This window comes from Trachypithecus francoisi, unplaced genomic scaffold (genome assembly GCF_009764315.1).
Source record: "Trachypithecus francoisi isolate TF-2019V2 unplaced genomic scaffold, Tfra_2.0 Lachesis_group1, whole genome shotgun sequence".
Lineage (NCBI taxonomy): Eukaryota > Metazoa > Chordata > Mammalia > Primates > Cercopithecidae > Trachypithecus > Trachypithecus francoisi.
Window position 1 is genome coordinate 6,823,605 of NW_022681454.1, and position 17,826 is coordinate 6,841,430.

General features: G+C 47.7%; 1 protein-coding gene across 4 annotated transcripts in view; it reads left to right on the forward strand.

Annotated features, from left to right (window-relative positions):
* The window catches only part of JAKMIP1 (janus kinase and microtubule interacting protein 1), a 182,534-nt gene that overhangs the window by 121,129 nt on the left and 43,579 nt on the right, over positions 1–17,826 (forward strand). For all 4 annotated transcript variants that reach the window (XM_033213708.1, XM_033213706.1, XM_033213705.1 and 1 more), the window contains 3 exons: positions 1,739–1,885; positions 3,152–3,292; positions 4,400–4,459. In XM_033213708.1, the coding sequence (XP_033069599.1) occupies positions 1,739–1,885; positions 3,152–3,292; positions 4,400–4,459 (348 nt within the window). The remainder of the gene's footprint in view (positions 1–1,738; positions 1,886–3,151; positions 3,293–4,399; positions 4,460–17,826) is intronic.

Genomic DNA, 17,826 nt, shown 5'->3' on the forward strand with positions numbered 1-17,826 from the left:
ATCATAGGCTTCTGGAAACATGTCAGATCAGACTGAAGTAGTTAAAAGTAGAAACTGATAAGTTTGCCAACGCTTCAATCTTTTTTTTTTTGAGGTGGAGTCTTGCTCTGTTGCCCAGGTTTGAGTGCAGTGACGTGATCTCAGCTCACTACAACCTCCACCTCCTGGGTTTAAGCGATTCTCCTGCCTCAGCCTCCCGAGTAGCTGGGATTACAGGCACTTGCCACCATGCCTGGCTAATTTTTGTATTTTTAGTAGAGATGGGGTTTCGCCATGTTAGCCAGGCTGGTCCTGAACTCCTGACCTCAAGTGATTGGCCTGCCTCAGCTTCCCAAAGTGTGTGGATTACAGGCGTGAGCCACCATGTCCGGCCTCAATCTTAAAATCATGAGGTAACTACTGCTAGTTTGGGGTGGTTCTTACATGTTTTTAATGTTTAAATGAATGCCTTGAAACCCACCAAGAGACTTTTTGTTTTATTTTATGGTTATGAATTGGGTTTTTTCCCCTGCTGTGTATTGTTCTGCAACTTGCTTTTTTTACTTCATGGATCAATCACAGCACTCCCCATCAGTGCTTATAGATCTGTCTTTGTCTTTTTACCAGTGGCTTGGTAGTACATTGTGTGGATATACCATGGTCTGTTGAAGTCTCTTCTCAGTGGTGGATCTTTAGGCTGTTGCCGCTTTCTGGATTTCTGTGAGGTGCCACATGCCTGTAATCTCAGCACTTTGGGAAGCCAACGTGGGCAGATTCCTTGAGCTCAGGAGTTTGAGCCCAGCCTGGGCAACATGGCAAAACCCTGTCTCTAAAAATACAAAAAAATTAGCTGGGTGTAGTGGTGCACACCTGTAGTTCCAGCTCCTTGGGAGGCTGAGGTGGGAGATCACTTGAGCCCAGGACGTCAAGGTTGCAGTGAGCTGAAATCATGCCCCGGCACTCTAGCCTGGGTGACAAAGTGAGACCCTTTGTCAAAATAACCCATGTCATTTTACCTACCTTCTGTTTCAAAAAAAAAAATGCCATGTAGAAGATCCATATGGGTCTTTACTGACTTTAAATAAAGGTTCAAGTCAGTAAAGACACGTATGTATCTTCTACATGGCATTTTGGGGGGTGAGGTAGGTTTCTAGAAGTAGAATGCATGGGTCTCATGGCACATTTTATATTTCAACCTATACCATCAGAATATTTTACCTTAACATTTACAGCCTGGGGAGTAAACGCAGGGGTCTAGAGTCAGTCCCTTGTGTTTGATTCTTGGTGAACTCAAACCACCAATCTTTGCAAAAGTGCAAAGCATTCTTGGCACTTTCTTTGTGAGGGTGGGCCCATTGCCTCCTCTCTTTGGGTTCAGGTTCTTTGTCTATAACATGAGGATGGGGAAGGTGCCCCCTTTCACATGTGGTGGCTGTGCCTGTAGTTGTCATAATATTGATAGATATTTAAGTTGTTTCTAATTCTTTCCATGAAAATAACACTGGGGAGACTACCACTCTGCATTCAGTTCTCACCATGTGCCTAGGAGACAGGAGCTGCCATGATTCTCATTTGACAGATGAGGAAACTGAGGCTGAGAACTTGCCCATTGTCATGCAACTAGCAAACCAATGTGTCATCCAGGACGCTGGCCTCAGAAGGGGTCCTAACCGGGTTGAGTGTCTGCTCACCTTGGTGCTGTGACCTCGGCCGTCTGTTGTCAAGTTGTCTGAGCCTCTGTGCCTGTTTCCAACCACAGCTGAAACGCTCACGAGAGACCGAGGTTCAGCTGAAGCCCCTGGTGGAGAAAAACAAACGGATGAACAAGAAGAATGAGGATTTGTTGCAGAGTATCCAGAGGATGGAGGAGAAAATCAAGAACCTCACGCGGGAAAACGTGGAAATGGTGAGCTGTGGGCCCCTTGGGACCAGCCCTGGCACTCCCAACTCTGTCTGGGATTCTCCAGCCCTGAACCTCCCAGTTCACATGTTCTGAGCCCCACCTGCCACCTCCCCACGAAGCACCAGGAGCAGCGTCAGTCATAGATGTATCTCCCTTCTCTCCACCTGTCTCACATTCACTGTGCTGTGGGTGTTTGTGCCCGGAAGGAGTCAGACAGCTGTGTCCTTAAACACATTCCCCCATTCTCTCTGAGCCTCTGTTTCTTCATGCATAAATGGGAATGAAAATATCAACACTGGAGGATCATCAAGAGATGAAATGACAGCATGTAAAGACCTCATAGGGAATGGGCCCAGAGGACACCCAGCATGTGAAAGCCATTACGATGATTGCTGGCGATGCTTTGCCGAGGGGTTTCTCCTCCAGCTAGGATGCCTAGTGTTTGTGGTCGGGGCAGGTGTCTTATAGTTGACAATTTACAGAATGCTTTCAGGTTCAGTGTTCAGAGTAGTATCAACCCCCATTTTACAGCCGGGAAGACAGAGGCTCTGATAGCACACACGCTCTGCTGTCTGCACTGTAGCAGGTGCAGGTGTGTGTGTGTGTGTGTGTGTAACTGCTGTTGTGTGGAGTCCTCTCCTTCCCCTGCCTTCCCCTCCCAGCTCTCTAGGCTCATTTCAGATGTCATCTTCCACCCCCAGGCCCTGCCCATCCCTTCCTGTCAGCAGTGTGCTGGTCAGCCCCACCTTGGGCTTGGCTTTGGTCTTCCCTGTCCCCTCTTCCAGCACAGGACAAGATGGCCACGTATTAGTTCGCTTTCACACTGCTGATAAAGACATACCTGAGACTGGGTAATTTACAAAGAAAAAGAGGTTTAATGGACTCACAGTTCCATGTGGCTGGGGAGGCCTCACAATCATGGTGGAAGGCTGTAGGTACATCTTACATGGTATTGAGAGCCAAGTAAAAGGGGAAACCCCGTATAAAAACATCAGAGACTTATTCACTACTTATTCATGGGGTGGGGGAACCACCCGTGTGACTCAGTTATCTCCCACCGGGCCCCTCCCACAAAATGTGGGAATTATAGGAGCTGCAATTCATGATGAGATTTGGGTGGGGACACAGCCAAACCATATCAGGCCGTCATCTCTTTCATCCTCCCATCCATCCTTCTGTCCCTGCACCCCTGAGCTCCACTCCAGCGCCGTCCCTCGCAGACGTTGTTGGCGGCTAACCCTGTGGTGGTCTGTCTCCCTGTGGCTGCAGAAAGAAAAGCTGTCAGCGCAGGCCTCTCTGAAGCGGCACACCTCCCTGAATGACCTCAGCCTGACGAGGGATGAGCAGGAGATCGAGTTCCTGAGGCTGCAGGTGCTGGAGCAGCAGCACGTCATTGACGACCTCTCACTGGTACATCTGGCACAGCTGGCACGGCTGCCCCTGGTGGGGGTGGCACCAGTGACATGGGTGTCAGGAACAGGCGTTGGGGCTCAGGGTGATGCTACTGAGCTGGGTCAGGGTCAGGCAGTGCTGACTTAGGGAGTCACCAAGCTCACCCTGGTGTGCACATTCCTGCTTCATTCTGCCATCAAGCAGCCTTGGCTTAAAACCTGGGGACAGTTTCCATGGCTACCCTTTTCTCACATCTTCTCCCTGGCTTGCTGTGATTAAGAAGCAGTATCAGTTTTAAGGATGTCTTTTGGCCTTTAGAGACTTGGCATGATCTGTTCCAGAGAAGACTTTTTGTTTGTTTGGTTGGTTGGTTTTTAGCTTAGCAGTTGCAGACTGTGAGTTTGGGCCCACAAACTTGAACCTTATAATCAGACCAGCACCTTGCTAAGGCTGCCTGTGTGAGTTTTGGATGTGCATATGGGGCATGGATCTATCAAAGGGGATTGAGTATGTCCTAAGCAGGTGGGGAATTACATCCAGAGAATTCCACAGCTCTCTGTGAAAGGAGCTTAGGCAACAGGCAGAGAACACCTGCAGGGAGCTTTAGTTGGATCTTAGAACCAGAACACCGAAGAGGGTGTTGATGGTTCCATGCACTGGTCTTCAAAGAATAGAAAAGCTAGTGATCAAAATTCTAGAAAAGGCTTTGATTATAATTGTCATGTTCATTTTGCCTGCCTCCATCTCCCTCTACCTCTTTAACTTCTCTCTTTCTTCCTTTCATCCATCCATCCATCCATCCATCCATCCATTCTTTCATCCTTCCATCCACTTACCTATGCACCCATCTATCCATCCATCCATCTTTGTTTCGTTGCACGAAAGACTCAGTGCAGTTTAGGGTGAAGAATATATTTCAATGAAATAACAATAAAGTCAAAAGATGGATAATAAACTCTCCCTGTAGCTCTCAGTTCAGAGAAGCAGCCATCACTTGGGCACTTAGAACTTGAACCAGCCATGCCTGGTGCGGATAGGCAGGCCCAGCTCCCTTTGAGAGCCAGTGGCTTTGATTCGTGAGATGTGAGGCTGGCTGGAAATGCCAACCGTTGTGTTTCCTTCTAGGAGAGAGAACGACTGTTGCGCTCCAAAAGGCATCGAGGGAAAAGTCTGAAACCGCCCAAGGTGAGCCTGCGATGGTGCACCTGCCCTGCCTTGCCACTGTGTCACAGATCTGCAGGGCAGATGGGTCGTGGGAGGGGGGAGGTTTCACAGGGGTCCTGAAGCAGACACACACAACTCAGCATGCCTGATGATGAAAAGCCTGTCATCGCTGTCTCTCAAAGCAACATCAGTATGGCCGTGTCATGCGACCCAGTTATTGTCATTTATTCATGGAAAACTTCCTGATGAATTCTCTACTTAGGCCTCAGGGTATATTCACCCAAAATTAAAAACATAAATACTTAAACCTTTTGAAGGATTTAAGGGACATTCAGGGTTGGTTTATATCAGAGCATATCCTGTTCTGAAAATAATCAGGAGCTTTGTGTTTTTTTGGAATCATGCAGAACTGTCATCTTTTTGGAAAACATAGGTCTGCTGTTTCCTAGTAACAGCGTCTGAAGGAGCCGGGCTTGTAAAATTCAAATGCCCACATGGACCAATCTGGAACTGATACCAAAAACAAACAAGCAAACAAAAACATAGTTTGCCTTTAAACCCATAAACCTATTTTTTGCTTCCACAAAGACACAGGTTTCCTCTCCCCCCTTTTTTTTTTTTTTTTTTTGAGACAGAGTCTCGCTCTGTCGCCCAGGCTGGAGGGCAGTGACGCCATCTTGCCTCATTGCAACCTCCTCCGCCCAGGTCAAGCAATTCTCCTGCCTCAGCCTCCTGAGTGGCTGGAAGTACAGGCATGTGCCACCACACCTGGCTAATTTTTGTATTTTTAGTAGAGGCAGGGTTTCTCCATGTTGGCTAGGCTGGTCTCCTCTCCTTTTTATTGAATACAAGTGCCCAGTTTGGTTTATCTTTTGATCGAGATGTGGTTATAGAGAAATATTTCTCAACTATAAGGAAAACGGCTGTGCAAATGTGATAGTGAGTGGCCAAGGACATACAGTCTTGGTGTCAGGGTGACAATAGGGAGTGGTGGGGACTGGGGCAAACTGGGCCCTGAATCCTGGTTGCTATAAGAAGGTGGACTGGTGGCATCAGATAGTCTAGTCTTTCAAGATAAATGTAAATCCCTATCTGTTAGCTTCCTAGGGCTGCCTTAACAAAGTACCACAAAATCAGTGGCTTAGAGCTACAGAAAAAGGCCGGGCACAGTGCCTCATGCCTGTAATTCCAGCACTTTGAGAGGTCAGGGTGTGTGGATTGCTTGAGCCCAAGAGTTTGAGATTAGCCTGAGCAACATAGCAAGACCCTGTCTCTACAAAAAATTTTAAAAATTAGCTGGATGTAGTGGTGCCTAAAGTCCCAGCTATTTGGGAGGCTGAAGCAGGAGGACTGCTTGAGCCCAGGAGGTCAAGGCTATGGTGAGTCATGCTTGTGCCACTGCACTCCAGCCTCAGTGACAGAGCAAGACCCTGTCTCCAAAAAACAAACAAACAACAAACAAACAAAAAACAAGAAGGGAAAAGAAATGTATTGTCTTAATAGTTCTAGATGCCAGAATGCTAAAATTAAGGTGTCGGTAGAGCCGTTATCCCTCCCTCTAAAACCTATAGCAGACCCTTCCTTTCCTTTTCCTAGCTTAGAGCAGTTTCCCAGCAATCTTTGGTGTCCTTGGTTTGCAGCTTGAACTCTAATCTCTGCCTAAATTTTCGGTGACATTCTACCTGTGTGTCTCTGTGGCTTCACGTATAAAGCCATCACTCATGCTAGATCAGGAGTCCATCCTACTTCAGTGTGACCTCATGATAATTTAACTACATCTGCAGTGATCCTATTTCCAAATAAGTCCCATTCTGAAGTACTGAGGTTAGGACCTCAACCTATCTTTTTAGGGGATACAGTTTAATCCATAACACCTTACTTTATGTGAAATTGAAGGACATAAATGTTGGATTTTAAATGTCCGTAACACTGTGGTCTGAATACAGGTTGGGCATCCCTAATCCAAAAATCCAAAATCCAAAATGCTCCAAAATCTGAAATTTTCTAAGCACCAACATGAGGCCAGGGAAATTTCACACCTGGTCTTATGTGACAGGTTGCAGTGAAAACACGGTCAAAACTTTGATTCATGCACAAAATTATTTAAAATATTGTATACAATTTCCTTCAGGCTATGTATTATATATAAAATGTGTATGAAACAAATGAATTTCATGGTTAGACTTGGGTCCCATCCCCAAGATGCCTTATTCTGTTTATGCAAATATTCCAAAATCTGAAAAACATCTAAAATTCCTTCTGATCCCAAGCATTTCAGATAAGGGACACTCGGCCTGTAAAATAGATACCTGTGGGCCACGTAAAATATAGCTATGGGTGCAATTTGGCTCCCAGGCTGCCTCCTGGCTGCCTTTACTGTAGTGTTCAGATAATGTCACATAGGGTGGCCTGGCTCTGATGATTTGCTAGGTCCTGGATTTGCGGATGAGTGGGTATTTACACAATCTCATTGAATTCTCATAGCCACCTCATGTAGTTGGTATTATTTTTTCAATTTTACAGCTGTAGAAGACATACAGATATAAAATATAGAAAAAACTCAGAGAAAAATTAAATTGACAAGGCTGAGTTTCAAACTCAAGTCTGAGACTGCGAGTCCCAAGCTTTTCCCACCAAGCTGAGTCAAACACGGGCAAATCTCTGCACATCGACCTTAGAAACTCAGAAATGGGAAGTGGTTTGAGTAGAACTTGTTTATATTTATTTATTTGTTTATGTTATTTTTTGCTTAATTACTTATTTTTTTGAGATGGAGTTTCGCTCTTGTTGCCTAGGCTGGAATGCAGTGGCACAATCTCGGCTCACCACAACCTCTGCCTCCCGGGTTCAAGCGATTCTCCTGCCTCAGCCTCCCGAGTAGCTGGAATTACAGATGTGCCACCACGCCTAGCTAATTTTGTAGTTTTAGTAGAGATGGGGTTTCTCCGTGTTGGTCAGGCTGGTCTTGAACTTCCGACCTCAGGTGATCCACCTGCCTCAGCCTCCCAAAGTGCTGAGATTACAGGCGTGAGCCACCACGCCCAGACTATATTTAAATATATACTTTTATAGAAGACATAGAACCACATTATAGAATATCTGGGAAAAAAAAAAAGTAATGTATCACCAGCGGTGCCTCCCCGGCACGTTGGTGTTGCTGTTTTAATTCATTTCCCCAGCTGAAACTGTTGGTGTTGCTGTTTTAATTCATTTCCCCAGCTGGAACTGCGGTATGCACATTTGCACCCTGGATTTTATTTAACATTAGACTGCCAGCCTTTATCCTGTGATAGCTGTCATTGTAAACATAAATTTTTATGGCTACATAATCTGTGGAGGAGATGGACCATAAACTGGTTTACTCTTCTGCGATTGTTGGGCACATTGCTTTCAGCTCCTCGGCACTATGAATGATGCTGCAGTAAATGTGCTTCTGTTTACGCAGACAGCTCTTTCTGGCCCAGCTCTATTTTATTCCCTGACTGTTGAACGTGTTATTAAGTGACTACACCATTATTTAGCTACCCTTTCCCCTCCCTTTGGACTTGCTGCTTCTGTAAACGTCGCCACAGCAACCAGCTTTTGTCTGGAAAGCTGTGTCCATAATCAGAATCGTTTCCATGCATAGATTCCCCGAAGTTGAAATGTGGCTCAGAGGGTGAGAAGGCTTTGACCAGAGAGCATCGCTCCCACCCCACCCCACTGCCTCACAGAAAAGTTACACCATTCGGCACTGCTGCTGGGAGTGTGTATAACAGCCGTTTTCACCATGGGACATATGTTTAAAAGGCACAAATCTAAAGATTGTGCAGTTTGTCCCATTAACGGGATGTGCTGTGGCATTACGCACCCCATAGAGCTTCCACGTGGGGTTTTGAAAATCCATTGTTGAGCCAAGACTTTATTTTTAAAATCTATGTCAGAATGCCTGGAATTAAACAGAGGTTTCTCTTCCCCCATCTTCCTGATTTCTTTCTTTCTTTCTTCCTTCTTTTTTTTTTTTTTTTTGAGACAGACTTTTTACTCTTGTTGCCCACGCAGCAGTGCAATGGCATGATCTCGGCTCACTGCAACCTCTGCCTCCCGGGTTCAAGTGACTCTCCTGCCTCAACCTCCCAAGTAGCTGAGATTACAGGCATGCGCCACCACACCTGGCTAATTTTGTATTTTTGGTAGAGACGGGGTTTCACCCTGTTGGCCAGGCTGATCTCGAACTCCAGACCTCAAGTGATCCACCTGCCTGGGCCTCCCAAAGTGCTGGGATTACAGGCATGAACAACTGCACCCGGCCATTCTTCCTGATTTCTGAACATGTTTATGGGAGGAGAAATTCACAAAGGGTTAGAATTGAATCGTGATTTGCTACATCGCCTGTACAACGGGCAAGGACAGGGGCTGTGCCTGTCCTGCCCACTGTGGCCTGTTCACTGCCTGGCACAGAGTAGGTGTTGACTAAAATAGTCCCTAAATAGTTGTTGGCTAAATAAGCGAATTGCCTTTACTGGAAAATGTACCTGTATGACACTGGATTGTCCCAGAAGAACGGCGATGTGTGGTCACTTTGATGAAGATAGTCCTGGGTCATTAGGAGGCCGAATTTGGGGATCTGTGCAGAAACTTTCCTGAGTAGGTTTAGGGTCTTTTCTATTCACTGTTTCCTGGGCCCACCAGCATTTTTTCTTTTTCTCAAGATTCAGTGTAGACTTCAGTGTGGACCAAGTTTTCTCCCATGTTCCTACTTAATCCTGGCATTGTGCAGGGCTGGATGGAATTGGTACTTGGATCCATCTGGGCCTGAGCAGGTTTTGTAATCCAGGGTTGCCTTTCAGGCCTAAGAAGCTTCTTTTTCTTCCCTACCACAGGCCACAGGCATTCAGTACACTTGGCTTTCTGTATCTGTGGGTTTCATATCCATGGATTCAACCAACCTCTGACTGAAATCATTCAGGAAAAAAAAAAATGGATGGTTGCATCTACACTGAACACATACAGACTTTTTTTCCTTTTCTTTTTGTTTGGAGACGGAGTCTCGCTCTGTTGACCAGGCTGGAGTGCAGTGGCATGCTCTTGGCTCACTGCAATCTCCACCTCCTGGACTTTTTTCCTTTTCATTATTCACTAAAATACAGTCTAAAACTACAGTCATGCATTCCTTAACAACAGGGACACATTCTGAGAAATGCGTCATTAGGCGACTTTGTCGTGCAAACATCATGAAGTGTACTTGCACACACCCAGATGGTCTAGCCTCCTACACATCTAGGCTATTCAGTCTAGCCTGTGGCTCCTAGGCTGCAAGCCTGTGCAGCCTGCTACTGTACTGAATACCGTAGGTAGTTGTAACCCAGTGGTATTTGTGTATCTAAACATAGAACATGTACAGTAAAAACACAGTGTTATGATCTTATGGGACCGTCGTTGTATACTGTTGGGGACTGAGATGCTGTTATGCTGCACATGACTGGGTTCACAGGGCATCTGCGTTGTATTAGGTACAATATTATAAATAATCTAGAGATGAGTTAAAGTGTACACGAGGATATGCGTAGGTTATATGCAAGTACTGCACCAATTTGTATAAGGGGCTTGAGCAGCCGTGGATTTTAGTATTCGTGGGAGGTTCTAGAACCAGTCCCCCATGGATACCGCGGGATGACTAGACTAGTTTCTTTTTACCCTGAAATGCCCCCATCACTCTCTGTCCCTCACACATGGAAGTGCTGTAACACTTTGCCCAGGGCTTTGTTTGACAGAGTACTGTGGTGAATGCATTGAAGGTTCCAGAATTTTCCAGAAATCTGACAGCCCTATCTCTGCTCTCCAGCTCCTGACTCTGTGTGAGAAAGACCCTAGCAAACCTCCCTGGACTCCCTGCAGGAGAGCACCTCCAGTCCACTCCCACACTCACGTTTGCAGAAGATGCAGTCAGGGCAGAGCAGAGGGTACCAGCCTTTGTCTTCCTGGGGCGTTTGTGTCCCTGAGGGCCATGACTCAGTCTTACTGGGCCTGTCCAACGGTCCCCTTGTGGGATCTCCTCCAGGGACAAGATTGGTGTCGATTATCTCATTTCCCAGGAAGCCTGCTGGTTCAGCGTGAGCTGACGTTAGCCCCAAGGGAGAGGCTGGGGGAGAAGGATCCTGAGTGGTTCCTTGGGCCGTGTCCTGGGGACTGGGGTACGGGGCTTGCTCAGGACCTAGACCTCTGGCCATGTGGCAGTAAATTGTGTTGCAGGCCATTGAAACTTGCAGAGAAGCTATATCATCCTAGAGTTCTAAGCATATGCATAATGGCTAAACATCAGCACAGTTTACTCACACACCTTGGTTGAAGGTAGGACCGATCATTTTGGATAAGGTTGGGAAATTGTAGCCCCAAGCAGTAAGGGAGTCAGACCCTAGCTACTAGCTGGATGGGATTGGCCAAGTCATCTAAACTCTCAGAACCTCAGTTTGATTTGTAAAAGGAACATTACATCCATGGGATCAAAGGAAGCTTCTGGTTCTTTGCTTGGTGCATAGCAGGTGATCAGGAAGTCAGAGTGTCTCCTTCTTCCTTTATCTTACAACTTAATAACTTTCCTTTGGAGAGCCTGTAAAATGCAGATTCCCAGGTCATGCCCACACCTGCCTCCCCCACTAATTTATAATAGTGAGGTGGGATCTCAATGCCTTTTGCAGTAATCATTCTTTAATGGAGGGCTGGGGAGCTGCCCTGGGAACCATCAAAGCACATCGGAAGGAGAGGCCCTTTCCTGAGCCAGTGCATCGGTGCCATGTCCCCTCCGCCCTGAATGACCTTGGGTCTGCTGTTGCCAGGGGTTGGAGGATGCCTGAGGTCTGGTGGGTCATTTTTGTCAAGGACTCTTGCATCCATTCTGATAGGACCTAGCAAAACACATAGGACCTATCTAAACTTGACCTCTATCCCCGCACCCCTGAGGCCAAGCCTGCTGCCTGGTGGAGGGAAGGACAGGTGCTGGCGGCTGGTTATGCGGTACCTTTGCCTGCCTGGGACACTCAAGTATCTTTAAAAAAAAAACAAAAACAAAGTCTTGCTCTGTCGCCCCTGCTAAAGCGCAGTGGCGAGCTTACTGCAACCTACGCTTCCCGGGTTCAACCAAATTCTCCTAAGTGGCTGGGGTTACAGGCACATGCCACCAGGCCTGGCTAATTTTTTTTTTTTTTTTGTATTTTTAGTAGAGACAGAGTTTCGCCATATTGGCCAGGCTGGTCTCGAACTCCTGACCTCAAGTGACCTGCCTGCCTTGGACTCTCAAAGTCAAACATTTTTTCATCATGTGCATGCGTTTTTCATTTGCAAGTTTTGCCAAAGCTATCTATTTTTTCCTTCGTGGTTGTTTGCAGTTGACCTTATTCCTAGGCTTCCTTCCCCACGGCTGTCACTGGTCTGTGAGCTCATGAAGGCTGGATGGTGTCCTAGGATCCAGCTACTCGAAGCTGCTGGCACAGTGCCTCGCACTCAGAGGGGCTAATAGTAGTAACTGTGGGAAACCAGTGGCTACTTCATGTCTGTCTTCAGGGCTGGCCTCGGTTGGTGTGCAACTGTGGGCCCTTTGCTGGGAGGGGCAAGGACTTGTTCCCCCCCGACTCAGCAGTGACCCTGTCACCTGGTCCCTCCTCCACAGCAGCCATCAGGACTCATTTCGTGCAGCTCTGATCAAAGGTAGAGAGGGCACTGGTAGCAGGACTTGGTGCCAGCCTTGCCAGCTGAGTGGCTGATGTAAACCAAAAAGTCTCTGAGGCAGGTCTCAATCAATTTAGAAGTTTATTTTGCTAAGATTAAGAATGTACCCTGGAGACAGATCTGAGCCTTTCTCCAAAGATGATTTTGAAGGCTTCAGTATTTAAAGGGGAAAAGCAGGCTGGAGGGGAAAGAGGGAGGGTGTGGTCACATGACTGAATCCACAGGTTGTGAGAGAAAAGGAGCAGGTAGGGGAATAGTCCAAATTATGTAATTGTCTCATGCTCAGTAAATCAGCACTTTACATAAGATCAGGTGAACATGGAGCAGCTACCTATGGAGATGCTTAATCTTGTCTCTACAGCTCTCTGCTTAGGAACAAAGGGAAAGGCAGCTTCTTGCATGACTCAGCTTTCAGCTTAAGTTTTTCCTTTTGGTGTAGTGAACTGGGATTCAGAGTTTTTATTTTCCTTTCACAGCAGGCTCCATGCCAGAAGCATGGGACATCCCTCTGAGCATTGCTCCGTGTCCCACCTGCCGGGGGCCCTTTGGTAAAGGACTCGGGAAGATGTGGGTCCTGGGGATAGGACATTGGGACGATTATGAAGAGACAGGAGCTGTGTCCTGGACCACACCCAGGCAGCTCAGCAGACAAGCACACACACCGTCTGTGCCAGTCCTGGAGGCACCGCCAGAGGAGCTGCAGCTGTTGTGGGTGGAGCAGAGCTTGGGAGGCTGACCTGGCCACAGAGGCTGCCTGGGTACCTTGTCCAGGGTAGCAAACACCATGGGGACATCTGGCTCCCATTTGCAGACTTGGGAATGGAGAGGTGCCATTACCTATGGTGGTTCTAGGTAATTTGTTCACGCAGGGCAGGAAACCCCAGCGCCAGGAGTGAGCAGGGTAGTGAGTCCTGGACTCAGGGAGGAGCTGTTGCAGAGGCTGGGCCTTTAGGCACCTGGCCTCCTGCCTGGTTTCAGGAGGTGACTTCAGGCCCCGTGGGGAGGGGCTTGAGGCAAAGGTTCCAGATTGCAGCCCTGCCCCTCCAGGCCCCCGCTGTCTCGGGTCTACATTGCCTGGGTCAGGCCCAGTTGCCTCAGGTCTACACTGCCTGGTCAGATGGTGCCTCATTAGGAAAAATGGCTTAAAGGGTAGTCGGCACTAGACTGAGTAGCACAATCCAGTCACACAGTTCATCTGATGGCCACTTCCAAAGGAACAGAGCATCATGCACTGTTGAAATTGAAACATACATGAACTTTGCTGTGTGCATTTATTTTATGAATTGCCCATTGCCCTTTAATATTGCTTTGGTATCTGTCAAAGTACAGACATTTTACTTTTTTATGGTAAAGTCTGTCCATTTTTTCTCTAGCAGGAGAGTTTTTGCTCTGGATGTTATGTCTGGTGATGCTTCTCCAAGAGATGGAAGACTCAGAGACACCCCTTCTGGGCAGGGGAATCTGAAGACTTTGATCTAGTTCAAAAAAGTAGTTTTTCTGTTAGATAATGGTTTGTTTTGGCCTGTAAAAAATGGTAAAATAAATTCTGACAAAATGATGGTAGAGAAGCCAATGAATTTGGCGAGTCTAGGGTGCGTATGAGGTGGTCCGGGGATAGCAGAGAAATTTCAGAAACACATGAGGACAGAGGCAGCTCCTTGGTTTGGTCCTGAGGGAGAATGTCTCATGGCGTTGTCATTGCTAGTGCTGCCCCGGGGACCTTGTGATTGGGGACCCAGGGCCTGTGCCATGGTGTTGACAACAGGCTCTCGGCTCAGGGAGGATGGGATCTGGGAGGAAGGTCCCCAGAGAATAAACTGGCTCGGAAGCTGTCCTCTGTGACGAATGCACCCCAGCCTGCCCCTGGAAACCTCCCTTCAGCCCACGGTTGGTGGGGCCAGCATCGGGGCTCTGCCCTGGAGCTGGCTTCCCTTTTACTGAAGGTGCGTCTCCTGGCGCACTCCTGTTCTCAGGACTCTGCAGCAGACGGATCCACAGGAAACCCGGGAGACACTGGGGAGGATGTGTTAGAGGAAAGGGGAGTGCGTGGGGAGAGAACTGGTGCTTCTTCCTCGGACTGGAGGAAGCCCTGAAAATGGATACCGACGAGGTGGCTTTTGCCTAAGCCCACGCACAGGGGCTGGCGTGTCTGCAGCATCGCGCCACCATGGAATATGTCCTCTTTGTGCTGTATTTCTCTTTCTTCCTGTGTCTCTGCGCCCTGGTGTGCCTGTACTTCTCCGGCTGCCAGGAGATGACCTATAAGCATGAAGGTAGGCAGCTGGTTTGGGGTTTTGTTTTTTGAGGTTCTGTGGAGGTCCCCGGCTGTGACCGACAGATGCTGCCGCCTGTGACAGGCAGCTCTCTTGAAAATGAAAAGAAGACGAGAAGACAGGTGGTTGAGAGAGGCTGGATCCAGTTGAGGGGCTATTTGTTTTGGGGATACCTTCTCTTTTTCCTTCTGGTTCGTTTGATCCCCTAAGGAGGTGTTCCTCTGTGTATTCAGAGTGTAAATGGAGAAGACGTGTTTACTCTTCGTTCATTTTGCCAAAACTGATTTTTTTTCTTTTGAGACAGGATCTTGCTCTGTTACCCAGGCTGGAGTGCAGTGGCACAGTCACAGCTCACTGCAGCCCCAACCTCCCAGGCTCATGTAATCTTTCCACCTCAGCCTCCCAGGTAGCTGGGACTATAGGCTTCAGCCACCATACTCGGCTAACTTTTTTTTTTTTTTTGAGACGGAGTCTCGCTCTGTCGCCCAGGCTGGAGTGCAGTGGCGCGATCTCGGCTCACTGCAAGCTCCGCCTCCCGGGTTCACGCCATTCTCCTGCCTCAGCCTCCTGAGTAGCTGGGACTACAGGCGCCCGCCACCGCGCCCGGCTAATTTTTTGTATTTTTTTAGTAGAGACGGGGTTTCACCATTGTCTCGATCTCCTGACCTTGTGATCCGCCCGTCTCGGCCTCCCAAAGTGCTGGGATTACAGGCGTGAGCCACCGCACCCGGCCCTCGGCTAACTTTTAAAATAACTTTTTGTAGAGATGGACCCAGGCTGATCGTGAACTCCTGGGCTCAAGAGATCCTTCTGCCTCAGCCTCCCAAAGTGCTGGGATTACTGGCATGAGCCACTGTGCCCAGCCAAAACTGAATCTGAATCTGAATCTGGATTCATCTGTAAAAACAAGTCAACAAGGAGAGGCTTTGGTTGCAAGGAACATGGAAGGCTAGAGGAATTACCTTTTTATTCAGTAGATGGGCTCAGAATGAGCAAATGATGGACATTTTTGCTTCTAATATATCTCTTGTGAGGAAAAACCCAGAGACTCTTAGAAGAGTGGAGACACAGAAAAATGAACAGTGTCTTTCATGTTTGCCATTTTTTTTTAAAGCGCACTATGTGCCAATCATGAGAGGAAACAATGTTTTCTAGGCGGTTCTCCCCTCATTCCTTGAGAAGCAGGTGGTGAATTATTTCCTGCATGTTTGGAAAATGCAGTGCAAAACCGGTTGCATTGCCTTCAAGGAAGACAGCCACTGTGTTTTCACTTTAAACATTAATATATCTTTTCTATTTTTTATTAATAAAGGCACAAATATATCAAGATATCCAGTACATGCAGGCTTCCTGCGTCATATAATCACTCAACAAAACTTTTCTCTAAAGGAAACAAACTAACCCAGTGTTATAAAATGTTACAAAAAAGTTAAGGCCGGGCGTGATGGCTCACGCCTGTAATCCCAGCACTTTGGGAGGCCTAGGCAGACGGATCACTTGAGGTCAAGAATTTGAGACCAGCCTGGCTAACATGGTGAAACTTTGTCACTACTTAAAAATATATATATATATACACAAAAATGAGCCAGGTGTGGTGGCACGCACCTGTAATCCCAGCTACTCAGGAGGCTGAGGCAGAAGACTTGCTTGAACTTGGGAGATGGAAGTTGCAGTAAGTTGAGATTGCGCCGCTGCACTCCAGCCTGGGTGACAGAAGGAGACTTTGTCTCAAAAAAAAAAAAAAAAGAAAAGTTAAAATGTTTTTTAAAAATACTCTGCATAAAAACCTGAGGGGTTGGGTCCCAGACAACTCCTTGCTGCTATGGGAACTCTGTGGGTGCTGGGCCTGGCCATGGATTCCTCTCCATTGCTGCACGGTTCAAATTGGACTGCCCTTTTGTGTTTGGTTTCTGCCCTAAGAGCTGCTTCCTCTTTCCCTCAAAGCAGCGTAGTTCTGTGGAGTCTTGGTCTCTGGGGCCCTATGATATGATACTATCAGGGGCTCCACTGCGTCTGGAGTTAGGCTGTTTGCAAAGGCTGCTCTACTTTCAACACAGGCGGCAGCATCGGTAGTTAATGCCCTGTATTAGGGCTTGAGAGTTCAGTCCTTAACTAGCAGTCCTACAGGGTCTTTGACAGCATCAGTAGCTAATGCCCTGTATTAGGGCTTGAGAGTTGAGTCTTTAACTGGTAGTCCTGTAGGGTCTTCACAATGGATCATCCTAGGTAATTGAACACTCAGTCATTACCCCCAGGAGGGCCCCTGACGCTGATGTGGATGGTCACAGCCCAGCAGTGTGTCCTAAATGTTTGGAAAGTGTGTGACTTGAGGATGCTTCCTGGGCTACAGCAACAAATAAGACCCGTCCCCAGATGCCTTACGATTAGCAGTGTTTGCAAGAAATAAGGTCAGCTCAGCAGCTGCTCAGAAAAAATGTGGAACCTGTAGCGCAGGGGGATGACCTGTGTGTGCAGAAGAGCTTGAGTGCTGCAGATGCATCTCTCCTGTGGGTGCCATTGTCACCATGGGAGGGCACTACCACTGCTCTCTAGAGCTCGTTGGAATAGTCCATGATGCCTGAAGTCAGGTGGGGCTCCCATCTAGAGGGGAAGTTTGAGTATATGATTGTCTCCAGCCTCTGCAAGGAGAGAAATGACATTGAAGTCAATGGTGCCCACAGTCCTCATGTACCTGCCAGTGAGACTCATCTGGGGCATGTAACCACAGGGTGCCCAACTGATGCCAGCTGTGTGAATGAATGGAAATTGTGTCATGTGCAAAACAAAATCTGTTTGTGGCTAGACAAACTAGTGTGGCTTTGAGTTCATTAACCCTGAGATACAGTTGGGAACAAAAGGGCCAACCTCCTGCCTTCATGGAGCTTCCATTTCAGGGGGTGGGAGGAAGACTATCGGTAAACACAATAGCTTGCTAGATCTTACATCAGGTGGGAGATGTGCTATGGAAAGGAATAAAGAAGGAGGCCTGAGAAGCTGGGGTGGGGATGAGGCAGGAGGGACCTGGGCATGGTGGCCAGGAAGCCTTTTCTCACATGACTGCATTTGTGCAGAGACCTAAGGGAATCTAGGGAAGGAGTCATGTGGATTCTGGGGAAAGTGTCTCAGAGCTCAAAGGCCCCGTGGCAGGCATGCAGGAGAGGAGAGCAGGAGGAGAGGAGATGAGGAGAGGGAGGGAGGGATGATGCCAGGGCAGGATGGGAGGTAAATCCCACAGGGCCTTGCAGACTACTTGTAGCCTGCATGGATGTTGGTGGTTTTAATAATTCCAGAGAGAGATATTGGTGGCTGGGACCAAGATGAAGATGCCAATGGAGAGAGGGGGTAAAAGGGCTGGATTTTGAGTTGGAGGTGAAGCCAACAGCGTTTCTCCCAGAGAGGGCAGGCATGAGA